This window comes from Cucurbita maxima, unplaced genomic scaffold, assembly GCF_002738345.1.
Source record: "Cucurbita maxima cultivar Rimu unplaced genomic scaffold, Cmax_1.0 Cma_Scf00025, whole genome shotgun sequence".
In the NCBI taxonomy this organism is placed as follows: Eukaryota; Viridiplantae; Streptophyta; class Magnoliopsida; order Cucurbitales; family Cucurbitaceae; genus Cucurbita; species Cucurbita maxima.
This window is the reverse complement of record NW_019272041.1, coordinates 1,522,848-1,549,390: the sequence shown is the minus strand read 5'-3', so window position 1 is coordinate 1,549,390 and position 26,543 is coordinate 1,522,848. Positions and strand designations below refer to the sequence as shown.

Below are 26,543 nucleotides of genomic sequence, written 5' to 3'. Positions count from 1 at the left end.
AGACCTGTCACAATTCAAGAACAATGTTGGAAATGTTAAATCTTTTCATTATTTAGTTTCAATAGAAAGAATCAGTCAACTGAATTAATCCATCTGAGAAACTTATATAATAAAAATTCATTTCACCATATTTCAAAATGATCATTTTAACTATAATCAAACACAAATGCAATTTTCGTTTTATTATAAAATGAAATATATTATTTACATTTTAAGGCAAAACTCCACTCTTGATTGGATCACCCATAAAATTTGCCTTCGGCAAGTAAAATCTACCCACATGGGACCAAACTCAATCTCTTCCTTTCCTACTCTTTGTGCAAAGTGGCCGTTGGAAATTGCCAAGTCATTCTATTTTCTATCAATTATGAATCACAGTTTGAATTTGTCACAAGTCGGATGTCATCTCTGAGTTGAGGCTTGCAAGGGGGTCATATCATAATCTGCAAGAATTTCAACCAAGTTTTAGGGCATATTATTTTCGAACTTATTGAACTGGATAATTGCTGGAAATTACCTAAATCCAGAAAATTTTGTTTGAAAAGAAACACATAAGGGTCAAACAAGCTACCTTCCAACATGTAGAAATTGATTACACGGAATAAAAAAAAGTATCACTCAGTTTAGTTAATTGAGTTCATGTTATGATCTCACATAGTTTAAACATATAGATTATTTCAACTTTTGGAGGCATTCAATTTCAGAAATAGCTTAGCTATTAAGCATAGTTTTGAAACAATACAAAAAAAGGGGTATAAAAAGGAGTAGTCGTCCTACTAAAACAGAGGAAGATATGACTAAATACAATTGCATATTATCATCGCGATCAAGCATTATGATTAGCATGCGATCGTGTGATCATAGTGTGCAATCATATTTTGGTCATATCTCCCTCGATACTAATCTGTTTTGGCTAAAAGACCCCTCGTTTTTATGTTTTTTCTTTTATTCTTTTTAACCATGCTGATAAACTAGGTAAAATGAATCTTGACTTTTAATGCCTCGGAAAGTTCAAAAAAATCCAAAACTTTTAAGAGGTCATAACCTAGAACTCAAATTTTAAGAGCTCATGACAACGTTTCAAAATCTTGGTGGTGGAAGATAGCTTGTTCGACTATTCAACTCGAAAATCGTGGTAACTGGTTCTAGATGAACGGCAACAAGATTTTTGGTTATCAGTTCTCCAATATCCTTTTAATCTTTCATTCTTTCTCAACAATTGTGGAGGAGGAAAAAGGCTATGAAATCAATAATGGACAGAGAATTACCTGAAGAAGCAGGGAGATTAAATTTTCGCTTTAGAAACGTGGAAGCTTCCGTATCTTTTTTGTGGCATAAGACTCGTACCAATGCCTGGGAATCGTTAAAATGAAGATTGCCATTATTACTACACGGATCCAATTCCGTAGAAATATCCCCACCTGAGCTCATCAGCAGTTGAATAATAGTTTCAGTCTGCAGAAAAATGCACCAATTAGAAAACGCGGAACACATGAGAAACTCTATAATAAGGACTTATAATATAAACTTGATCAACAAGATAAACAAACCGGAAGTGAATATAAGCCCAATATTTCTTCAGCAAATTTTGCTTCCTTCTCAACAAGAGTACGGGGAAGACCTTCTCCATCAGCTACAAAGAAGTCCTAGAATTGAAGATGCAAGAACAATATAAATGTAATCGTTTATCGTAAACCACAAGTTCAATCAACCATTTCCCCAACTTACATGCAAGGCTATGGCATTAGTTTTTTGCAGGAATCCTATCATAAACTACAACTGTAAAAGTAATTTCAACCTAGAGCACATACCTTCAATATACCGAGATCTTCCTTAATGAGAACAATATCTGAATCAGAAAATGCACGTGAAGGACCTCCATTAAGCATCACCCATATGAAGGCTTCCTGGAAAACAATGCATTTCAGATGGAAGGAGCAAAAGGTAGGAGATAGAAGTAGCATTCTTAAATGATCGTACCATTGATGCTCGACAGATGCTCAATACCACGAGATCCCTAAGAGTATCGTCGATCCTGCCACATACATTGTTTAGGACCTATAATATAATAGATGTCTTAGATGAGTGCAACCCACAGATAAAATGTATAAAGAAATATACTATACATATGCAAGCATGACGCACATAAAAGACATTACAGACAAAATTGGCACAATATCACGTTTAGTGAGTCAAAGATCTTACCGTATCAAGATGTGCAAGAACGTCTTCTAATCGAACAGCCTCAACATTGCCACGATACAAATACGAGATGAACCCATCTCTGAGATCCCAAAAAATAACTCTTATGCCTGGAGAGTAGAATTTGAACAAAATTAAGACTATTATTCAGAGATGGAAAAGTTGTTACAAATATGATTTTTTTTATGTAAGCATTCTACAGTCATCTTGCAAAACAGTTTAACAAAAACCAAAAATAGAAGTGTAAAAGAACTTGACTAAAAAATTGGTATTGTCCTTCCCAGTTCCCCTCTTATTTGAGGACATAATTGAGAATATGGAGACCATACTTAGGGTCAACAATAAAATGGTTATGTTCTTCCCAGTTTCCCTCTTATTTGAGGACATACTTAATTGAAAATACGGAGACCAGAAAATGCACCATACTTAGGGTCAACAAATTATATTTTAAAGCATAACCTAAAATCAATCTAGCTTAACCTTAATAACTACATAAATTTAAAGGCCACCATAAAATTGGTTGAGAAACTCACCAGTAATGTCACAAAACTTGCTGATAGCCTTTGCAATGAAACTCTTAATGTTGTTGAAAGTGTTGGCAAACAACTCATTAACTTCGTCACTACAGGTACGAAGACCACCATTGACAATCGCCTCTTCCTGGGCTGAATGGACGATACTATAGGTATTAACATCAAATATACAGTGATGAAAGTAATCATTTTGGGGTTGAATGAAATTAATTAGATCGGGCTATCTGTTGGAAAATTACCATGGCCAAAACTTTGAAAACAACCGTTCTAAATTTATCATAGGCATAGCAAATCAAATTACTTCAATTAGAGAAACGTGTCTAGATGTTGCGAGAAGTCTTTAATCCTTCCTCAAATCTAGTCTGGTCTAATTTGCTAAGAAATTTAGGGTTCAAAATAACTAGAAGTGTCCGAGTTCGGTGACTGGTTTCCTCCATTTGCATACTGCATCCTCTTTTCCTCTTTTCCTCTTTCCCACTCTTAGTAAATTAGACCAGACTAGATTTGAGGAAGGGAGAGAGGGAAAAACATGAAAAAGTAAGGTAATAAAAAAATAATATAAATTAGAGAAAATAGGCACCTCATTTAAAATTTGTCACCTCAACATAGCACATCATATTTTCATGGTCAACTAAACTCTAATATTAAGGACGAAAAGTGTACTTTTGTCTAAAGTTTTAATAACCACCAAGAAGGAATAAACAACATATTCATCCCTCTCTATAGAGACTCTGATAGAACCAAAATATATAGCGCCTCCCCCTCTTATGAACACTCATGCCTAAATCAACTAAATCAATGCTCACCTCCATCATTTCTAACCCACTCTATTTATAACAAAACACTCCTAACAAACTATTTAGCTAATTACTAACATACCCTTAACACTCCAATAACATTCTAATAGCATTCCAATCAGACTCCAGCTATAGCTTACTCTAAAGACGCCACACTTCCTCCACAAATTTTTTAATATACAGAACGAATAAGCACATCAATCTGTTTTTTATTTTAGTGATTAAGAATATTAAAGAAAATTTGAAATAAGAAAACTTAAACCTGAACCAAGCTTTAAGAAGTGGTAACGAAGTATTATAATTCCACAAGCCAGATAAACAAACACAAGAAAGGAATGAGAAGGCAACATTTTGTCATATGCCGTGGGGACTTCTTAGTACTATAGCAATAAAAATACTGATGTCAACTAATTCAATCCTTTTCCGCATATGGTTTTTATTGTCATTATGCAAAATGAAGACAGACCACTAGTTTCTGTCTTTTAGTAATAATTAATGTTAGGTATATTGAATGGTAATATCAAGTGAAATAAATATATATGTACCGCGTTTATGCTTAGCAGATTCTCCAATAAGTGCCCAAGATTTTCCAATTCTATCCTCCAGTGTTTCAATTTGTTTTTGAATGTACTGCATGAAGAGAAAAGAGAGGTAACACAAAATAAAACTACCAATTGACAGCGTCATTAAGAATGGCATGTTAACTATGATCACGTAAAAGATTTAAGGGGAACTACCCTTCCCCCTGATTTTGTATTGTCATTAACTGATCATACATGACAAAGACCACGCTCAAAATATTATAAGTACTGCATTTACTACAGAAGAATGATCTCACATAACTTCAAACATGCATATGCATTTAGTGAAAAAAAAAATGTAAAAAAAAAAAAAAAAAGCTTTTAACTTGAAGCATCACTTACACCAAGGGTATTCAATTTTATACAAAGCTTAGATATTGTCAATCCATTCAATTTGCTGCTCACATGCTCATCTAAATGACATTCGGGCAACTTTTTCTTTCCTGTTGCAACTGTCTCCATAAAACGAGTCAATGGAGGAACAGGTGGATACAAATAATTCTTCTCAACTGCAATGGAAAAATGATATGATCATTTCTCCAATAGAATGTGATTTTCAAGAGTAAATTAATAAATCCGAACATGTACCATTCGAGGCTATTCTATGGTTGACATGGATGGAAGGGAATTCAAGAGTTTTTTCAGATAAGAATATTTCCTTTGATTACTTTTGTGATTTGTAACTACTCCACTTACACACCATCATTCCTTGTGGAAAAGGGATGCCTAATCCCTTTGTCCTTAGGTTTTTTTGCTTTTCCTTTTATGTGTGTGTGTGTACATATGTCTGAATTTTTTGCAACTTGCCATCAACCTTCATTCTTCGTAAATTCCGAAATTCATAAATTACCTAACTGGTTGAGAAGACCCGATAGATAGCCATCCAAGCTGTGATAGACAATGGACAGGAGAGCTTGCAAATGTGTGATGTCCATCGGAAGGTTCAGGTCAAAATACTGGTCAACAGTCTGCAAGTTTTTCATTATAAGTCCATAATTAGTAAACAAAAATTTATGAAACTAGCCCTCGATAGTAAATTTAAAAGGAAACAGAAAAAATGTAGCTACAAGAAAATTTTACACACTGCTACTACTTCCACTGGTTGCATATGGTAATTATTTGGAAAAAAAAATGCAGAAGAAACCAACAAGAATGACCACTAACACCTATGACATCGGTAGAACATAACCCCAAGTGCTCAAAAGTTATCAATCAGTATATTTAACAGCGACTCTAAAAATATTCTTTCACTCCCCAACCTCAGAAACTTTGGTAGGAAAGTATCATTAGAATTCATAGGAGCAAACCAAAATTTCTCGCCTTTCAGACATAACTAAAGTAATTGTCTTTACAATGATAAATACCTCCTCAATAATTCTAAAAACTTCAATAACTGATGCTGCCAGATTTTGCTGAAACGATATTGGTTCCCAATCCTTCACTTGCCAAAAAAAACCCAAAATAGTAAGAGGTGTCGATCAACCTACACATGCAATGGAAAGAAAAGATATATCTAATGTGTTTTTTGTGTGCTTTGTCCAGCAGTTTGAGTCCATAAAAGAAGAGATAAAATATAGATATTCCAATAATCATAACTCGATTCAACAATTAAAAAAATAAAAAAAAACCAGTCATGAACCAACCTAGTTCTTTTTTTCCTGTGTTTGGTTGGATCGAATTTGCATGATTTAAGGTTAGATGTTATTTTTTTTTTCTTTGGTTTTTGGTTATCTTGATTTTTTATTCTTAGTGCTATTTCTAATAGATGGTTTGTTCAAAGTTCTTCAGTATTCTTAAAAAACCAAAGCAAACCGTCAATTTTTTAATTATTTAAACCAAACTAAAAAAATGCAAAGGTCAACCAAATATGTGGATTTAGAAAAGTTTACTTTGCCACTTGTTGTTGTGGACATCACTTGCTACGCTAGCTTATTGTTACTTGTTAAGTAGCTAGCCCTATGCAAGTTAGTTGTGCACTACATCTGTGCCTAGCACATGCCAGGAGTGTTATTGCATTATGCCTTCATGCTCATCAAACCTTACACTTGCATGCAAGTCTGTGTGCTCATTCCGATTTGTTGCCCACAAATCCTGGAGTTTCCTCAGCAGTCAGAAACCTCCATGCACAAGCACCTTAATAGCACCATGCACATGTCCTCTGTCTGGCTGATCTATATAGCACAACCTTCTGCATGGCTTAACCATATTGACATTTATGTTGGCCATGGTCAACCCAACATTGTGGGCACCCAAACTTGACTTCAGTGGTTCGAGGATAATATAAATGAAAGAAAAAGGGAAAGAACATCATATTGATATATTACTCTTAAAAGAAGGGGGACATGGTGAAATCACTAGACGCTAAAGGGGGACATGGTGAAACCACTAGACGCTAAGTACTTAACTGGATAGAGCCTTGATACGGAAACCTATTCCGTGATAACTTTCAAATCTAGAGAATGCTTGCGATTAAAAATGGACAATCTTGAGACAAATTCTTTTTCTGAAAGAAAAAAGCAAAAGGAAAAAAGCAAAAAAAAAAAAAAAAAAAAAAAAAAAAAAAAAAAAAAAAAAAAAAAAAAAAAAAAAAAGAAGTAGGTGTAAAGACTCCGATGGAAGTTGTTCTAACAAATGGAATTGACACGAAATAACAATTTTAGAAACCAGCATATTATTTGACAACACTTTCTGGAAAGTTATGGACAACTTCCTGTAGGATTTTATTAATGCCAAATATGCACCCTTTCCCATGGATAGTTTACCCTCTATTTGGTTCAATATCCTAAAGTGAAAGACATATTTCTCAAATTCAGCTCTATCAAAACAGATGATGGTCCAAAATTTTTCTTTTGGTGATGACTAAGAGGGTGGGGGACACACCCAAACTTCACTCTTTCCCCCAGCAACACAGTTGAATCAAAGACATTAGGAGCAGTCAGGGCAATTATTGGGAACCCTCCTTTAGAAAACCTCTAAGAGACTTACGTGGAGGATTGAAACTCCCTTTTTCACTGTTTTGAATAACAAGAGGCTTTTCTTGTTCCAGATTAGATGGTGTGGAGTGTCTATAGCAACGGCATCTTCGTTGTCTACTCTCTCATGGGACCCCTCTTTGTTAGTTAGTTCTTCCTTCCTCCTCTTTTTCGTAAGATCCTAGGGAAAATCAAGATCCTCAAGAAGGGTATAATCTATCTTTAGTTGGGGGATCTTAACAACGCAGATAAAGCTCAGAAGAGGTACACATCTGTGATTCTCTATCCATCGAACCTTGAAGACATTGATCACCAAATGTCTTGTCCAATTGTGCCAGTCCATTCTTCTTGACAAATATAGCATCCCTTGAGTCCAGCATCGGTCAGTCAACTCATCATTGCTCTAGACCTTCTCCAACCTCAGCCTTTCTAACCACAAGCATGAATTGTGGCAACCTCACAAGTGCTGCTTTCTAGTGGGTTCTAGTTGATTTGGCAGCATCATTCAATAAAAACCGAAGGCTTCATTAATAACCATTATACTTTTGGTTTTTAATTTTTCTATTTCTGTTTATAAAAAAAACAAAAGCCGATTACTTTTAATAGAAAACAAAAACCAGGTTCGACAACTTTTGGTTTTTGTTTTTTTCAAAGATAGAAAACCAAACATGCTTGTTAATCATTTATGTTTTCAAGAAAGTTGGAAAACAAAGAGAAATGTTAGATCAAGGGGAAAAAAATTTAGAGAGAAAATAAATGTTTAAAGATAAAGAGAACATCTATAGAGAAAAGTGAGATGTTAGGGAGAGAATATTAGATAAAGTGAAAGAAAAACTGTTTTCTTCTAACGCAGTATTTTCTTTTTTCTTTCTCTGACATATCTCTGCAATTCCCCCCCCCCCCCCCCCCCCCCCCCCCCCCCCCCCCCCCCCCCCCCCCCCCCCCCCCCCCCCCCCCCCCCCCCCCCCCCCCCCCCCCCCCCCCCCCCCCCCCCCCCCCCCCCCCCCCCCCCCCCCCCCCCCCCCCCCCCCCCCCCCGAATTTTTCTTTTTTCGATCTCTCTAAGTTTCAGTTGTCCAGGCTATGTCAACCTACATTCTTTTTTACCATGGCTTCTACAGTTTCATTCCTTTACTTATTACTGTACATGAAAGATAAATAACAGCAATTATATCAAGATCATATTTTCACCCTTCACTTGATCCTTGACTTCCTATCTGATACATCTTTCCTTAAAATAAACTAGCTACTGCTTTCACTCAGACAAATAGCATATTACATATTGAACCAGAAAAATCACTCTGCAAATAACTAACCTCTAACTTGAAAGCACGTCCAGTCCATTCAGAGGTTTGTTCCAGTTGATCGATCATCCAGTCAAGAATTATGGGCTTAGCAATTTGTACAATCTGCCCAAAAGACGGAGGAAAGAAACAAACAGCTTACATGCCTTGATATTACAAGTACATACAACACTACATATGGATTTAACACTGCCGTTAATGAAGAAATGAATAACCCAATCAATTTCAAATCTCCAAATGAGAAGATTACAACCTAATAAATACGAACCTATTAAGAGCTTACGAGAGGAAATAGGCAATATAAAATATTTTACAAGGAAATAAAATATTTTACAATTAAAAGAAATTAAGATTACGAAAAGAAAAAAAAAATAATGAGCTGTAGTAAAATATTCAGAGAGAGAACAGTCAGCTAGCAAAAAAGGCTCCAGCCAATTGTCCCTTATATTTGCCACCCCGCTGTCCCCACATTGTTCAATTTTCACATTGGAATGAAAAAGATTCCCACCACCTTCCCTTGCCTTCAAATCTCTAGGGGAGAGGATGTACGCTTTTGGGTGCACTCATACGAGTGGAGAGAGAGGCATAGAATGGACGACATGGTTAGACAAGTGCAACAGAGGGGAAGGAGGCAAAGGAGAAGAGAGAGAATTCTTTTGGAACATTTTCAAAGCCTCAGGGGTTAAATTATATGATTTCAGAAGTTAAAAGATACTAAAGACAACTACTTAAGAATCCTCGTGAACCTTGTTGTTATTCTTTGGCTCCTTGGTTTGCTGGGTTTAGTTAAGTTTTTTATTTTTGATAGTGTTGCAAGTCTAAATTATCTTTATGAAAGTGCATGCCCCTATTATAGAAAAGATAAATAAATCCCTAGATAGTATGTGACAATAAATCTTTAGGTAACAATATAGATAAATTAGGGAGGTCAACTACTTCCCTTATTTAATGGGATTACACAAGTATCTCTTAGGTTCAGGCTAGGAATTACACAAATACTCCTTAAATATAGGTTATTCCTTCAACACTCCCTCTCAAGTTGAGGAATAGATACTAACTTATGAAACATTGAGTTGTTAAATTATTTTGTTAGTATATCTACTAGTTGAAGTTGTGAGGGCACATAACTAATGCATATCATCCCCTTCTCTAGTTTCACTTGGATAAAATGTCAATCAATTTCAATATACTTTGTCTTATCATGCTGGATAGGATTTTGTGCAATATCGATAACTGATTTGTTATCGCAGTACATCTTTACCGGACCTTTTCCTTTAATCTGTAAGCCATCAAGGATTGTTTTCAACCATAAGAGTTCACATAGCTCTTGTGCAATAGCTTGGCCTTCTGATGCCAAATTACCTCCAAGAAAAGTACAATTCCCGTAGTAGATCTTATGTCCACTATTGATCCAATGCATGGGAATTGTGTCATTGGAACAAAATTTCTTTTCCTGAAGTTCCTTTCAAGTAATGTAACACTCTATACGCTGCTTGAAGGTGAGGCTCCTGTGGATCAGGCATAAATTGGCTAATTATACTCACTGAGTATGCTATGTCTAGTTGAGTGTGAGCTAGAAATATAAGCCTCCCCACTAGCCTCTGGAAAATTTCACGGTTCACTGCAGGTTCCTTTTTTTACTCTGCCAGTTTCTGAGGTGGATCCTTTGGTGTTGGTAGATGTTCACATCCATTTTCCATCTTTCCATCAATAAATCCTATTGTGATAATAATAATAAAAAAAAAAATTTAAAAAAAGAACCTAAATTGAGTATGCTACTTCAATACCAAGAGAGTACTTTCCAAGTTCTTTGATCTCAAATTCTTTCATCAATTTCCTTATAAGTTCAATTTTTTCTTTTTCATTATCTCCAGGAACTATAATTTCATCTACATACACTAGAAGCACTGTAACTCCCCTTGATAAAGAAAGTGTGATCTCCTTGACTTGAACAATACCACAATCTTCCAAACCACATCCTTGGTGATTGTTTCAATCCATACAAATTCTTTCTCAATTTGTATACTTTACCTCTTGATCTTTCAAATCCTAGAGGAATGCTCATCTTTGTAACTAGGGCAAATGTCTCATGGTAATCTATACAGTAAGGTCAAGTGTATCCCCTTAGCTACTAATCTTGCCTTATACCTTTCCAACGTTCCATCAGCCTTATACTTTACTGTAAAAAGCCACGTACACCCAACTATATTTTTTCTTTTTGGCCAATCCACAACTTCCCATGTGTTACACTTTTCTAAAGCATGCATTTCTTCTCTCATAGCATCCTTCCATTCTCATTTGGATAAAGCAAAGTCCACAAGCATAGTTTGAAAAAATTCAAGCAGATGATTGAAAACTTTGGAATGAGGAAAAGAAAGTCTGATCATTTTGTCTTTTATAAATAATCAGAGAGTGAGATCATCCTGTTGATCGTGTATCTTAATGATATTGTTATTAGTGGTGATGACACTTTAGCCATTTAACCGCTCAACACCTTTTTGCATAGTCAATTCCATACAAAAGATTTGGGAATGTTGAAATACTTTCTAAGAATTGAGGTAATGAGAAGCAAGAAGGGAAATATGTTATCACAGAGAAAATATGTACTTCTACTTGAGTTATTGGCAGAAATAGGAAGTTAGGGCTAAACCGTATTGGAAATTTTGAAATACTTTATAGGTAATAAGAAGCAAGAAGGGAATTTTGTTATCACAGAGAAAATATGTACTTGACTTGTTTGCTAAAATAGGAAAGCTAAGGGCTAAGCTAAGTAGTACTCAAATGGTGCTCAATTTCCAGCTCACAAAATAGGAAGAACTATTAAAAAAATATGGAAAGAGGCTAATGGAAAAATTCAATTATCTTGCAATGATTCAACCAGACATAGCTTATACAGTGAGTACCATAAGCCAGTATATATATTCTCTACAGTTGATCATTGGCCTGCATTGGAGTAGATTTTATGTTATTTGCAAGCAGTTCCTGGACCTGATTTTTTATTTAAAATTATGGGCATTCTAACGTTGAATGCTTCTCGTATGATGATTAGGCAAGGTCTAAGGAAGATAAAAAGAGCAACTTCAAGATATTCTGTATTTGTGGATAATTTAGTTTCTTGGAAAAGTAAGAAACAACAGTAGCGTCACATTCAAGTGTTGAATCAGAGTATAGAGCAATGACATATTCTGTATGTGAATTAGTTTGGATACGTCAACTTCTCATTGGATCGAGATTTGATATCACAACACCGACCAAATTGTGGTGTGTTAATCAAGTAACTCTTCATATCACATCTAATCCGATATTAGATGAGCAAACTAGACATATTGAGGTCAATTATCATTTTGTACGTGAAAAGATAAAACCAAACCAACGGAGCATGAATATAGATTATCTCTAACAAGTTGGGCATAATGAATATATAAGTTCCAACTTGAGAGGGAGTGCTAAATAAAGTCTTTATATTGGAATAATTATAATTTTGTAAATATACTAGTTCTGTGGTTCTTTATTGTCTCTTTACCTTCTCTTGCTAAGGTTAACCTTGTGCATTTGTATATATTTATCTTTTTGGTGAATGGTAATTATTTTGATTCTCTCAAATTTTAGTTGTTTATACTACTCAACTTTTAGTGTCTCTTGGAGTTCAAAACAACCACAAGCATACAGAATATAAAATTCAAATAAAAGCATTACACATCCATATGTGATATTGTATAAGGGAAAAGATTGGCTGACCGGATAGTGCTCAAGGTCTTCCTTGAGAAGAGGGCTTAATCTACTTTCTTTGGAAGCAGCAGTAAATAAATGAGTTAGGTCACGATCTAAGGAATAGGCAGCTGGAAGCACCGACCTTACATCATCTGAAAGCTTCGATACTTCCTTTAAGAATGGCTTCTGCGTTATGATGAGAACAACATCCAGAATATAAAAAAAATGAAATAAAGGAAAACCAGCACTGGCAAAACAAAAATTTCACAAAAGGAACTAACGAAACAAACCAGTTTTTCTCCATAATATTGGTGCAATAGCATCGCTGCAATTATCCCAGAATCAGGACATAATTGACGTAACACCGGGAAGAATACAGTAATTTCTTTCTCCACAACCAATCGTAGCCTATTGGCAAGGAGTGCCAGAGGATGTATACTCGCTTTGGATTCAGAATTTGCATTATTCTCCGCCTAACCAAATAAGTAGACTAAAATAATTGAATACTCTATGATGGATTGTAAAGAAACGATGCTTTCTCAACCATATTCTTATGATACTGTGTAACACATCTTGACTTACCTCTTTGTAAGCAGCTTCTATGGACCTCTCGACATAGGTTCTGAGTTTTCTAGCTCCAATTGCTTTCAAACCATCCAATTTTGTTAACTAAAGCAAAATATTGACAATTTACATAAGGTTCAAAACAGCAAGATTAGAATGAATGAATAAGTTTGCTTCAGGGGCTCCTTGTAATCTCCTAAAAGGAGTTGTTCCCTACAATTTCGGTTGCAACTTTCCAGTATTGATGGAAAAGTAGTTTCCTTTTAATATAAACAAGTAAAAATCCGATGCCTGATTAGCCCCAATTTGAACATGTAGACTTGAAATTATCATCATCTTAAAACTAGACTCTGCTGCCCTAAAAAAAATATTAATTTAATTCCGACAGATTAAAATGAAATAAAAATAAAATGAAAATATCTAACACTTTTTGGTTCCTTCCCATAGAAATAATCTCTCATGAAGCACCCTACATTTTTTTTTAAATAAAAAAACCTACTGTCATGGAGATAAATTGAAAGAATACAAATAACACAAAAAGAAGCACCCAGACCCAAGAAAAACTACACAAAAAAGAGTCCAATCCAAAAGGATGAGGTATAAAGGATAATTAAATAAATGAATAAATAATTTTTTTAAAAAAAGAGAGAAAAAAAATCTCTTAGTAACAGACATGCAATAAATCTATCGGGAGACCAGGAGATCTCTTAAACCCCTCAAAAACTCTCCTATTCCTCTCTAACTAAATCCCACAAACAACAGCAAAGAATGCATCACGCTAAAGGATAGAAAACAAGCTATTTAAAGTGACTTCCATAATTATGCAAGCAAGTTCCTGGAATTTTGCTAATTCAGTAAGCAACATTATAACTAAAGCTAGTTATTCCATATAGCATCAGGAAATGATAACCTCCAATCCCTTAATATCCTCGTCATAACATGATAAACACGCGTAACTCCACATGACTGAATAATTCAGGCATGTTATACTCAAAAGCTTAAGTTTTTGAGTTTAGAGAGGTCTTATGTTCAAACCTTTGTAACTAATTTATGCTCCTAGTATTATTGATTTTCACTTATTGGGCCTTCTACTAATTTTCAAGCCCAAAAGTGGAGAAGAGTGTTACAACATTGATTAAAATAAATAAAAATAAATAAATTTACCATATATGACCTGTAAGCTTGTGGTGATTTAACATCATTTTCATTTTTCATTTTACTCCCACGGAGTTTGTATCACTGAATGTAATATGAAAGTTATTGTAAAAAAAAATTGGGAGAAATGATTTTTTCTGGGAACAAATTTCTATTTAGTATCAAAAAGGAAGATTCATGAAAACATAGCCCAAGATATCTATAAATCAAATATCTACTTTAGTACGTTGGGCATTAGTACCTACCTTTACAGTATTGCAATCAGTAACAACTCCAACAGTGGACAACAGGCTCACCACTTTCCCAAAGTAGGAAGTTTTCTGATTTTAAAAAAAATAGCTAAATTAGTGTAGACAAATGATAGGAAATTTGGTACATTCAAGAACGTGATAACAAATATAAGGGCAATGGTACCCTAGAAATAGTAATTAACGGAGGTAGAATAATATTGGGACCTTACATTAAAAAAAAAAAAACTGTGTAATATATAAAACATTTGAGCAATGGTCATCACATTTATGGGGCTGACAGGATATCATAGGAAAAATGTCAACCAAGAATTGAAATTCACCTCACGGAAGTGCAAATGGTAGGCTTGTAGTTTAATGTCACACCAACTGCTAATTAAGAAGAAGGCGGACTCCACCAAACTCAACTTCATTTCATTGCCATTGCATGATATTGAACATGATAGGCTTTTCAAATATTGTTCTTCCTTCCCACCGTCATCTTTAGATGATGCAACCTCCTGTAACTCAAGAATGGCCTCGTCCAAGAATGAGGCTTCACCTGTCTTGACAAACTTCAATAGAAAAATATATTAGATAAAAAAAAAAAGAAACAACCAATATTATTTTCCTAAGCATACAGCTAACTATCTTTTTTTCTTACAAGTTATAACTAGAGGATAAGGCATATTTCTTTGCTATGAAAAGTAATTAAATTTTAAATATAACATTCAAAAATAAACCACACCAACATGTAAAATATTGTACCTGCAGGTTTGCAACAAAAACAACAGGTTGTCCTGTACAAATAGTCAACAATTGCCCGAGAATTAAAGAAACAATTACATAGCATGCCTAACCTATCCTCCTACCATAGTAAATATTGCACCTGCAAGTTTTGCTCAATTTCTTCCATGGTTTGGCCTTTGGGCTATCTCAAGCCTTTCAAAGATCATTTTTTTTCATATTCAGTTAAAGAGAAAGGAAATAAATGCTTTGTTTTGTCACTTCTGTTGGAATGTTTGGCATGCCAACAGCCCTTTCTGGGGTTTTGTTATCTCAAAATAGCAGTAGCCTCCTCGGGAGTTTATCAAGTTATGTTTGGAACGGCATCAAAGAATCTTTGCAAGCAGGCTTCTTCTTAGACTAGATCGTTTTGAATCTGCTTGATTAAAGGTTTCCTAATTTTTAGTTTTTCCTTTCACTCCCTCGTGGGAGTTTGTATTTCGTGAGCATTAGTCTCTTTTCATTTCATTAATAAAAAAAATTGTTTCTGGTTCAAAAAGTAGTTAAAAATTCTTAGCAAATAACTTGTTTGACGGTGAAGAATTCAATAATCCGGTTTGTTAAAGAAAACGAGCCCTACTAATCACTTCACAGAGAAGTATACCTGGTGGAAAAGGACCCACCCGAAGATCACACTGTGTACTTCCGGAGTGATGCCTAAAGCAGACCAAGTCAATTTGAGAAGGACGAGACTGTCATCCACTTCCTATACAAAAGTAACAGGCTAATCATCATACGTTATGAGCCTTAATTTACAGCACAGGCAAAACTAAATCAAACAAAAATTAAAGAACAAATACCATAACGGGATGGCTGTCGTCAAGAACATCAAATATGCCTAAAATCAATTTCTCATATAACCTGATGTTTAAGTGATAAGCAGAGGGAGCTGGCAACTTCGACAGTACTTGTCCAATACCTGACAATACTTTAGCACGCTCAGATCGAACCATATTGATATCCCATTCCTACCATGTTCAACAATGCAGTAAATCAGATTCTTATATATGATCGATCTCAGAAGAAATTTAGAAATCTGAAGAATGAACCACTCTAAACTAGCATTTAATTCTCTGTATCTAATTAAAGTAAAAATAAATAAAAATAAAAATAAAACTGAACCTTTGTACTTCTGATCTTCACAAGAGAACTTTCACAGATTTGACGTTCAGAAGCTACAAGATTAGCAGAGTAACAGAATTCTTCCAAAAGATTGACCTAGAGATGCAGCCGCCAAACTTCATGGTTAAAGTAAGGAGAGGACTTGTATGTCCATGTAAGGTAACTCATAGTACAGAAAGTAAAAAATAGACCGGGATGTTTATATTATCGAGTTCCATAATCAATAATGTAATTGTTCATTTCTTAAAGAAGCCAGGATCCTTCTCCCGAGCAATTAACCAACAATAAAATTATGAACGAAACATTGAATTAAAGCATACTTCATCCACTTTAAGGAAAATCACAAATATAACAGTCATCACCGGTTGAGGATTATTGGGAGAAGTAGTCCCACATTGGCTAATTAAGAGAAAAATTATGGATTTATAAGCAATACTATCTCCATTCATGTGATGTATTTTGGGGAAACAAAAAATAAAGACATGAGAACTTATACTCAAAGTGGACAATATCATACCATGGTGAAGGTCCATGATTCCTCACATGGTATTATACCCTTAACTTAGGCATGTCAATAGAATCCTCAAATGTCAAGCAAAGAAATTGTGAGTCTCGAAGGTACAGTCAAAGTGACTCAAGTGTCGTACAAAGGGTGTGTACTTTGTTTGAGGGCTCTAGTGAAAGAGTCGGGCCTCAATTAAGGGGAGGTTGTTCAAAAGCTCCAGAGAAGGAGGACTCAAGGGATGCTCTATGGTGTACTTTGTTCGAAGGGAGGATTGTTGAGGATTATTGGGAGAAGTAGTCCCACATTAGCTAAGGGGAAGATCATGGGTTTATAAGAAATACTATATCTATTGATATGAAGCCTTTTGGGGAAACCAAAAGCAAAGCCATGAGAGCTTATGCTCAAAGTGGATAATGTCATACCATTGTGAAGGTCTGTGATTCCTAACAACACCCTAACGTTATAACTTCTTAATCTAATGTTGCAGTCCATGCAGTAAATAAAAAATAATCATATTCGGCTAAATTTTTTTACAACTTTTTCAAAAGTGTGAGGGGGAGGGGGGCAAGTATTTTGAAAGAAATCCACACTAATTTTACCCGTCACATAATATCAATTACATCTTCCTTCAACACTGCGAACATATTATGACACAGACCACAACCACGATCAGAAACTTTTATCTAACCTCATAACCCTACAATTTGGAATTTAAAAACCTAATAATACAATATTCTTCAACCATAGGATTTCGTAACAGCCTTGATTTGGCTATTCAACATACAGTTCAAATTAGACAACATCTGGGCAGAAAAAAGATTTTCTGGTATGTAAGAAATCTAAAAAGAAAGAATTTGTGATGCTCATGTTTCAAAGGGGTTGACAAGGATTCGTTTAAAATTACAGTACCCATTAAGCCCCTCACTTTAATGTCACCATTCCAACTTATAGTTGCAGGACCAACAGAGATGTCAATCGCTATGAAAGTATCATGCTTCTCGGAGTTTCAAATGCCCGTGTATACTACAATATATGGAATAAGTGAAGACCTAGAATGGAAGGTTGTTCAGTTCTTCTCTGTTTTTTGAATATATGGTTTCCTATAGATGTAAGATATACATACATTCTTTTTTCTCAAAAAGCAGTTCCATAAATGACCCTCTAAAGCTGCTTGATCGAAAAACGCCCAATATAAAGACAATTGGTTACACCCTACAGGATGTGCATAGTACATAATTAATAAACAGTGACGCATAAAAAATAACTAAAGAGCTTTCAGCCAATTTAACTAAGGTAAAAAATGCAATGATTTTTTCTCCAATTGTCCATAATTGATTTATTACCTGTCTGAACTTCCATTGCATATAAGCTTTCTCACTAGGAAAATCAGACCTGAAAACCCCATGCAAGAGGACCAACAAAACTTGAGGAACATTAATTTGCCCCCAGTTTCTCTTTGCATCCAATTCCATTAATCTTTTCCTCATACATGCATCAGAAATTGCTGAAATCTGGTCAAATAATATAAATTCTGAGTCCAAATCAGCAATTGACCAAGTTAATGGGGGAAGAGATAGGGAGAGAGGGAGAGGAACAGTAAGATAGATTGGAAACATGTATTAATGCATCGAGACTTCAACTGGCAATTCTAAACTTCATTGATCAGATAAAAATGAAACAACATATAAAATGAAACCATATGTATCCTGCTTTATGCTTCACTCTAGGCCAGCTTCTGACAAGACTATTACATTCACTATCTACCTTAGAATATGGGCTTTTAATCAATACATAAATAAACAACTATATGCCATAAGCTATGAGTGAATCAAAAAAGTGAAAACATTTAACTTTAAGTTAGAAACAATATATAAGAATTAGAAGACTTCTGTTAACATCTCTAGGAGAAAAGAAAATCTCACTATATGCAGCAAAATAGCTCCAATAGATCGTTAAGCTTAAGATGTATGACATCAATGTAAAAAGGAAATGGCGATAAGATCAACTTAGAGATAGAGTCTGCCTTGCCTGCATCTGGGTGCGGATAGCGTGAAGAAAATTCAAATGTCCTTCAAAATTCTCTGATTGAACATCTAGTTCATTCCTTATACTTGTCATCCCTACAGTATGTTTAATACCATTTTCTTTCTTTTTATCCTCAGATGAATAGATTTCAACCCTGGTGATGGAGAGAGAGAGAGAGAACAAACAAATGATAAAGAAGATAGATATATTTATGTTCCCCATCACTATCAGGAAAAGAAAAATGAAAAAGAGACATGAACTCAAATTCAAGTTTCCGGAAGCACAATACGTAGCAAGTATAAGCAGGACAAACTACAAAATAAATAAATAAATCTAGCATTTCCATAAGAAAAGAGCGCACCCAGAAAATGCGATTGATGCAAGCAAGATTAAATATGCTGCTTCATCCAAGTCATCATCTGTCAGTCCTTTGATCATCATAAAACTATGAATCAATTTACAAAATAAGAAATGATGGTTGGGAGGAGGGGATCTTAACTGACAAATTTAAGCATTGTTTCGGAAAACTCTTCTTATTTTTAATGGGAAAAATATGAAAGGATAAACATGTCCGTTTGCTAAGAATTTAAATGAAAATGAAATCTCGTTTCAATAGAAGAATAAAAGCATCAAATACCTGTATACAACTTAGGTAGTCCTAAAGCCGGAACTTTGAGATCCTTCACAAGTTTCGAAGGTGTGGCTGTTGTTCCATTAGACTGAGGACCACAGTCATCACTATAAGTTGCAATATTGTCATCAACTGATGACCCAAGCGACCTAGATGAACACGATATGTCACTAGAGGATCTCTCCACCATTTTAGGTGGTGGTGGCGCACGGCTAGGAGGTGATCCAGACAAATCTGGATGAGAAAGTAGAAAATAAGAAGTCCGTAGTCGAGATTGTATCTGCATTCAAAAATCAAATTGGTAAATAATGCAAGCATGCACACAGACCTCTTTTAATTCTAATAAATAAAAAAATAAATAAAAATTATTGCTTGCACATCCGAAATCAAAAACTCTAATGAAGAAAAGAAATTCTAAAACAAAGTTACTATAACTACAATACTAAGAGAAAATTGGCATGGATTACTGTTAAATCTTCATTAAAACTAATGTTCGAAATTTAAATACTTTTGGTACAAGTCGAAAGTTAATTTGTCTAAGTTGCACCTTCGCGAGGCATTTGATTGACTACCCGACTAAGTAAAGATGCTCAGGCCCAAACCCTCTGGTGTACAGACGATGAAGGCATTGTTAAATGCGATGAAGATAGTTCGAGAGAGAAATGTCCGCTGATTATCACGCAAAAGAAATCACCAGAAACTTTGGGAAAGCTCAAGTTTCAATTCAGCATTTTCAGATAGTGCATAAACTTCACAGTCCATTCAGAATTTAAATTTAAAAAATAATAAATAAATAAATAAACAGACGGAAACACTGAAACACGGAAGCATTAGCATGATTTATTTTCTCTCCATAGAGCGACGGCATAGCAGAATGTAAATCGCGGAGAAAAAGGCAAAACCAAATAACTACTGGCTAACATATTCTTACCATTATCGGGTAAGAAGATTCATGTCGCTTCTTCTTAGTAGCTGTAGAAATGTCAATAACTCCACCTAAGCAAGAAAATAACTATGAAATTAAATTCCTCACAAGTGTTCACAGTTACGTGACTCGGTCAACTAAAAAACAGAGAACGCGCTATAAAAACATGGAAAGCAGCTAGCACTCCGCCGCAGAACGGTTGACGCAAACTTTCCGATCCCAAACAAGGAAACCAAATCCATTTTACAGAAGAAAAAAAACTAATAGAACCGAGAAGAAGCTAAAGAAAATGAAATAGACTTCCAGCTTCATTCTCGAGCATTGGCTATAAAAAAAACTCGAGATTAAACCGCAAATTCGATATCAAATCTTTCATTCAAACTATAACAACTCGCACTCATCTCTCACACACAAAGAAGCAAGATTACCAGACTTAATGCACTCCAAAACATAGCTAGCGCTCAGAGAGTCAAGGTCGATGGCGGATAAATCAGTGACAGGACCTGCCGGAGTCCTCAGCTCTCTGACAAAACGCGAGGAAAGCAAGAATGCCAGCAGATTTTTCCGGTCACGAAGGTACCGCTGCAACAAAGAACCCGGCTCCATCGGCGATCACCACGACGGAAATCGAGAGGAAGAAGAAGAAACGGTAAAATCAGAGATGGAAGCAAAGCAAAGCGTGTAGAAGGAGCGCGAAATACTTAACTGTAATGAATAAAAATATAACGGCCCTTGTAAGAGAAGTCGATGATTTCACATTTTGTTATTTCGATTTTACCCCTGGAAGTTCCCTGAATTACGAAGTATGCCATTCTTTCATTAATGGTCAACGTCGAGCAGGGAGTCCAATGTCAACTTTGTGATATTTTAGAAATTGCGATCTCGGTGGGGATTATTACGGTTGTGCCCTTTGACGGGCTTAGTTTTTTAGGAGACTTCGTAAAACAATTGTTAAAAAAAAAAAAATTAAAAAATCAAGTTGTAATAAATAATTTGAAGAATATTATTGTTTTAATTTTAAAATATACTATTTTAAATTCTTAAATCAAACACCATGTGGATTGGATTTTTTTTTTTCATAACTCATAAAAGCGGGAGGAACTTATATTTTAACTCAACTCAACTCTCTATTTTTATATTGGATTGTCTAGTTGTTCTTTTAAATCCTCTCCCCAAGTACTAGTTTCTTTCCCGAGAGAGAGCTTCCAAAACGAGAGACAGTGCCCCGAGCCTCATTCATAGCTCAAAGAGTGCGTTCAAAGCAAAGGATTTGTTACTTAAATTTACTGGTAATGAGATTACAAGAGTTGAGGACTAAGGAAAAGGAGAAGAATAACAAAGGAATGCCTTGAGCAATAGTCAGGACCTTGACATCGCCATTTACACAAGCAACCAGAGCAGAGCAACTACAGCAAAGAATAATATACACAACGATAACAACACTAACAACTGCAGCCAAAGGCCCTTTCACGATTAACATAAACATAACTCAACACGTATAAACGTTCGTACACTCGCATCGAGGAGTATTTTTAAACTTCCTCTTCAGCAAGATAACTATTTTTCAAGATGTGATACTTGCAGAGAGGACATGTAGCGTTAATATACAGCCACTTATCGACGCAGGAACAGTGGAAATGGTGACCACATGGGAGCTCTCGTAGCTCGACGCCATCGTCGTATGCAGAAAGGCAGATACAGCACTCCTAAAAGGCAGGAAATGTCGTCAGTTTGAGAACAGAACAAGCGAATTCTAGTTTATAACAAAGTAAGATCCCAGCGAAGGTCGATACATGATAAGGGATGTCATACGTACCGCATCCTCCTGTGAGAGGGCGTGTTCAATGGGTGAATCTGTACCACACTCGGTCATTATACCACCGAGAGGTTGGTGTAAATCAGCAGAGAATTTCTCGGCATCGTCGACCTTTCTGAATTTAAATTTCGACAACTGTTCAACGTCTTCTTTGGTTGCTCCTTCCTGCATATAAGCATTATTATATGCATCAAGCCAGTAAAGTTGGCCTTGTAAACAAAACTAAATGGTCTTTCTGATAAGAAACCAAGATTTCATTGAGAGATGAAACAATGTACAAGGGATACAACCCAAAACTAATTACAAGAATGGATCTCAGGCCAAAAGAATGAGAGACCCACTTGGTAATTACAAAAAGTCTGATTTACGGACGCTCTATAAAGACGAGTTAAATCCGACAGACTCCGAAAGCTCCTCACCAAACCTCTCACAGACCCGCTAAACATTCTACTATTCTTGTCAAGCCAAATGCCCTCACAAAGTAGCGAGAAAAAAAAACGAGTCCTGCCACATAACTTTCCCTTTGTTGCGAAAATGATGGTTCAGAATCACCTCCTCAATCGTGGAACGACACCCTTTGTTACGAGCCATATCCACCCCGAAGATTCTGAAAAACCAACACCAAAGGGAGATAAGCAAACAGACAATCCAACAAAAGATGGTCTGGGTTCTCCTATTTCCTGCAAAGAACACACCGGTGGCCGCAACGTAAAAGAGGAGAGTCCTTGTTCATACTCCCATCTTAGATGGTTTAGGATAAAAGGTTAAATTGGCCATGCCTAGCTCAGGTCATGACTCTCTCTCTCTCGTTCGTAATAACGGAATATATTGGACCCAACCCCTTGCATCTTGAATTCATCAAGGAGGCTTCAATTACCTCGGGACGAACTACTATAAACAAGAAGGGCTTCATGCCAACACAAAGCAGAAGAATTTATAATAGTCTTGGAAAACAGCTGGTTTTATTTATCAGCAAAGTATAATCAAGGAAGAATTCTAGGGGTTCCCATTTTGCTCGACTCCCGAGTATAGCCAACGCACAAACAAGCCAAAACGTACCTTATAGAGCACTTTCCTCTCCTATTAGTACCCGTCGGCCTCCCCTTACTACAGCCCCAGAGTCTAGTTACAAAACAAAGGGTTCTACTCTCCTTTCTCACACACTTTCGCTTGTACACATTTCAAAGGGGTTTATCCATCTAATACACGAAAACGTTACATAATTAAAAGAAGATAGCTCTCGTCTCGCTCCCTTATTTTTACTTCAATGGTTTTACAATGGACATAGCAAAGGAATTTGATTAATGGTAGGCAATAATCTATACCTTTTAATGGAGGCATAAAAATATATCCTGGGACATCATACAATTACCTGGTCTGCTACAGCATACAAAAGTGCAATGATACAGGGAAGACAGCAGCAAACAGCAATCCCAATGATACATGCCAAAGCAACACAGAAAACCACAAAGAACACATCAAAGCCCAAGAATATGATACATAACCTGCAGTTCGACCCACATTAATAGAAGTTAGAATCTATGACGAGATAACCATCAACTTCAAAACCCAGTGCAAACAAGGAGTAATCACAAACCAGTAAAGCAAAGGGGAGGCGTGCGCTAAAGATCGGCCTCCTGCAGATACCCAGTAGAATCCAATAATCCACCAGATGAATGAAAAAATTGTATTTGCAGATTCAAGGTGCTTTGCTATACTGTCGTGACAGAAAAGAAAATGAATATAAGTGAGTGGCTCAATGGCGGAACGAGAGTATAGTTGATTTGCTCTTTTTGATTCAACAATGGTAGGAACAAGGGATCGAACCATCAACCTTTGAGACAGTAATAGGGTAATATTGAAAGTAAAGGAACCAGAAAAATGCAGGAGAAAACCTTTCAGCACTTTCTCATTATTGAACAGTACATAGTGCAGCCATAGATAGACAACCTAACCTGGTATCGTTATCATCCAACTGTGCCAGGGATGCATAATGGCTCGAATTTCCTCTCGGCCCCAAACCCGAAATCCCGCGCGCAGAATTTCCTTCATCCGTCGAGTTAAACGCCAAGAATCGTCGCTGTATGCGCCGATAATACTCAATACAAACACTCACCATATGGAGAATGCATTGGAGCGCATACCCCAGAATCCATAGCCTCAAAGGCTTTGTAGGAGACTCCCTGCGGCTCAGAATCAAAATGGTAGCAGCAACAACAACAAAAGCGAAATTCCACAAGATGTCAAGGATAACAACCGGCTTAGAATACGCCCAATCGTTCTGCCGCTCCTCCAATTGCTCCGCAGCCGTCTCTCGAACCAACATAGACGGCTCGCGCAACGCCCTCCGACTAGTCGCCTGCCGCAGAAACCTAGCCGCCTGATGCAGACTTTGCCTCTGCACAAATCGCCGACCAGAATGCCCATCTTCCAACGACCGGTTTGGATTCCCCATCAATGGAGTGCTATCGACGATATTATCGGACGATCCATTCGGGGACCTTGAAGACGCCATTCGAAATTCTCAAAAAAGACAAAAATCATCAATCCCTATATCCGCGAATTGACTTGCTTCATCCCGGACGGGAAACAACCGGATTGGGGAAATCTGGGAGAACGAAGAAAGAACAAATGTGAGTTGGTAATGGAAGAAATTCGCGAAAAGGGGTGGTGGGTAGCGGAAGGATTTCTGGAGCTCCGGCTAAAAATGGGGGAAGATTTTGCGATGAATCGTCTTGTTTTGGTTTATATGTAGCTCTTTGCGTGCTCGTCACCGGTGGGACACGGCCGATCGGATGAACACCACGTGTCGTGTTGTTCTGTTTGAGGAAGTGGGAATCGCTGGAGGGCGGGCTGGATCATTTACGACACGATATTCCTGACATCATGCTCTATTAACTAGATTGCTTTGAATATAGAATTTAGCTGTCCCCTAAAAACAAACAACAACTTTGTTGTGTGAGAGTGTTTGGAATTTAATTTTGACCACACTTTTTTTTCTTTTTTTGGTTCTCTTTCTTTCGGTTTATATTAAAATGACCAAAATATCCTTCACTACCTCCATGGTCGCCATTGCAACCGATTGTACTAACAAAATGTTGTTGCAAGCAATCATCATTGGTAGTTGTGGTCATTCATTGCCAATTACTCGTGACAATTGTCGTCCACTATCGCAAAAAACCACTACGAATGTCGTTACTTCATCATCAATGATTGTTTGTCAGCTTAGTATTAGAAATCATTTAAAATGTAACGATCCAGATCCACCGTTTATAGATATTGTCCTCTTTAGAGCCAGCGCCTTATTTGCACACTGCTTTGTGTCTACCTCCCTTCGGGGGACAGCGAGAAGGCTAGCACATTGTCTGGTGTCTGGCTCTGATACCATTTGTAATGACTCAGATCCACCACTAATAGATATTGTCTTCTTTGGACTTTCCCTTTCGAACTTCCACTCAAGACTTTAAAACTCGTCTTCTAGGGGAAGGTTTTCACACCTTTAATAAGGGTGGTTTGTTCTTCTCCCCAACCTAACGGGTACATCACATAAAATCACATAAAATTAAATTTTTTTAAGTTAATTCATATTATTTAATAATGAAATTTTATAGTAATCTAACATTTGAACCAACAATTTAGTGCAAGCATCAACTAAATAAACTTTTGTATATAAATGATTATGAGAGATTGTAACAAAATATTTTGAGTGATATGATATCAATTTTGACCCTGAACCGCCATGAAAAAGGTCATACTCCATTGCCAGAAGTTCATGTCACCAAGCTACGGCTTCCTACTTTTTATGGGATGAGTCATCTAAAGACAAAGGGTGTGGTGCTAGATTACAGCTAATCGAGTAAGAAGAGAAAATTTTTGAATATGCACTACAATTCAAGTTTCAGTCTTCCAATAATGAATAATGAATAGTGATGCTAGTAGGATGTTTTGATTAATTTCAATCCATTAACGTTTTGATGATAACAAACTTACTTTTAATTATTAACTACTTTAAGTATTTTGAACTGTCCACGATATAAGGTCGAGAATAACGATTACAACGACTTTTCAATTACTCAAATCATAGCTAAAACGAAAAATTAGAGTCGATACAACATACCCGACGTGATGATGTGGCAGCAAAATCAAAATGATGGACAAATCAAAATATATCAAAGTATGACATTTATAATGTTGGAAGAGTAACAAATGGTTGAGTTTTTCTCATTATTATATTTCTAAATAAAATTATTTTTACAAAATATAAATTTGAATCTAAGAGTTACTCACATCAATCTTTATTATTATTATATCATATTATTATATTATTATATTTATAATAAATTTTGAATTTTCATTTGAACTTTTCATGTAACTTTTTATTATTATTATTTAATTTAAATAAATGAATTTAGAAATTTTTCTTATTTATTTACTTTTAATCTCCACTTTCGATTATTCCTAATATAATCGAATGGTCAATATTAATTTCTACATTTTGTCACTTTCCTTCTCTTATAAACTCATGAACTTCCCCACATCTTAGACACGACTTCCATAAATTCTCCAATCCTTACTTTTGTTCAAAGTCTACATTGTTTGTTGTCAAGCTTACAAGTTTATTTCTCTTCATCTTATTCTTGAGAGAGATTATTATTGTACTGTGAGGAAATAGTTGTGAGTGTCTCAAA

At 35.9% G+C, this 26,543-nt stretch overlaps 2 protein-coding genes across 8 annotated transcripts; both read right to left on the bottom strand.

Moving 5' to 3' along the window:
- Positions 1-153: 153 nt before the first annotated feature.
- On the bottom strand, positions 154-20,728 carry LOC111498329. 7 transcript variants are annotated; one of them, XM_023149503.1, is made up of 26 exons: positions 20,468-20,728; positions 20,046-20,110; positions 19,121-19,394; positions 18,845-18,911; positions 18,487-18,637; positions 17,802-17,969; positions 15,954-16,049; positions 15,632-15,799; positions 15,436-15,537; positions 14,390-14,620; positions 14,064-14,138; positions 12,682-12,768; positions 12,390-12,572; positions 12,127-12,285; positions 8,401-8,493; positions 5,478-5,549; positions 4,964-5,081; positions 4,456-4,622; positions 4,078-4,162; positions 2,736-2,867; positions 2,206-2,312; positions 1,981-2,058; positions 1,812-1,907; positions 1,551-1,646; positions 1,269-1,455; positions 154-443 (listed from the first exon to the last, which is right to left on the bottom strand). In XM_023149503.1, the coding sequence occupies exons 1-26, from the start codon at positions 20,643-20,645 to the stop codon at positions 403-405; spliced, it is 3,276 nt and encodes a 1,091-aa protein (XP_023005271.1). In that variant the 5' UTR covers positions 20,646-20,728; the 3' UTR covers positions 154-402. The 7 variants fall into 7 exon arrangements, with proteins under 7 accessions (XP_023005271.1, XP_023005272.1, XP_023005273.1 ...); XM_023149504.1 differs by lacking the exons at positions 20,046-20,110; positions 20,468-20,728 and adding an exon at positions 19,922-19,980; XM_023149505.1 differs by lacking the exons at positions 20,046-20,110; positions 20,468-20,728 and adding an exon at positions 19,717-19,758.
- Positions 20,729-21,308: 580 nt separating this feature from the next.
- LOC111498428 (E3 ubiquitin-protein ligase At1g12760-like) lies at positions 21,309-24,656 on the bottom strand. The gene is made up of 5 exons (XM_023149677.1): positions 23,811-24,656; positions 23,453-23,572; positions 23,228-23,360; positions 21,856-22,020; positions 21,309-21,745 (listed from the first exon to the last, which is right to left on the bottom strand). The coding sequence occupies exons 1-5, from the start codon at positions 24,368-24,370 to the stop codon at positions 21,572-21,574; spliced, it is 1,152 nt and encodes a 383-aa protein (XP_023005445.1). The 5' UTR covers positions 24,371-24,656; the 3' UTR covers positions 21,309-21,571.
- Between the last annotated feature and the right edge of the window lie 1,887 nt (positions 24,657-26,543).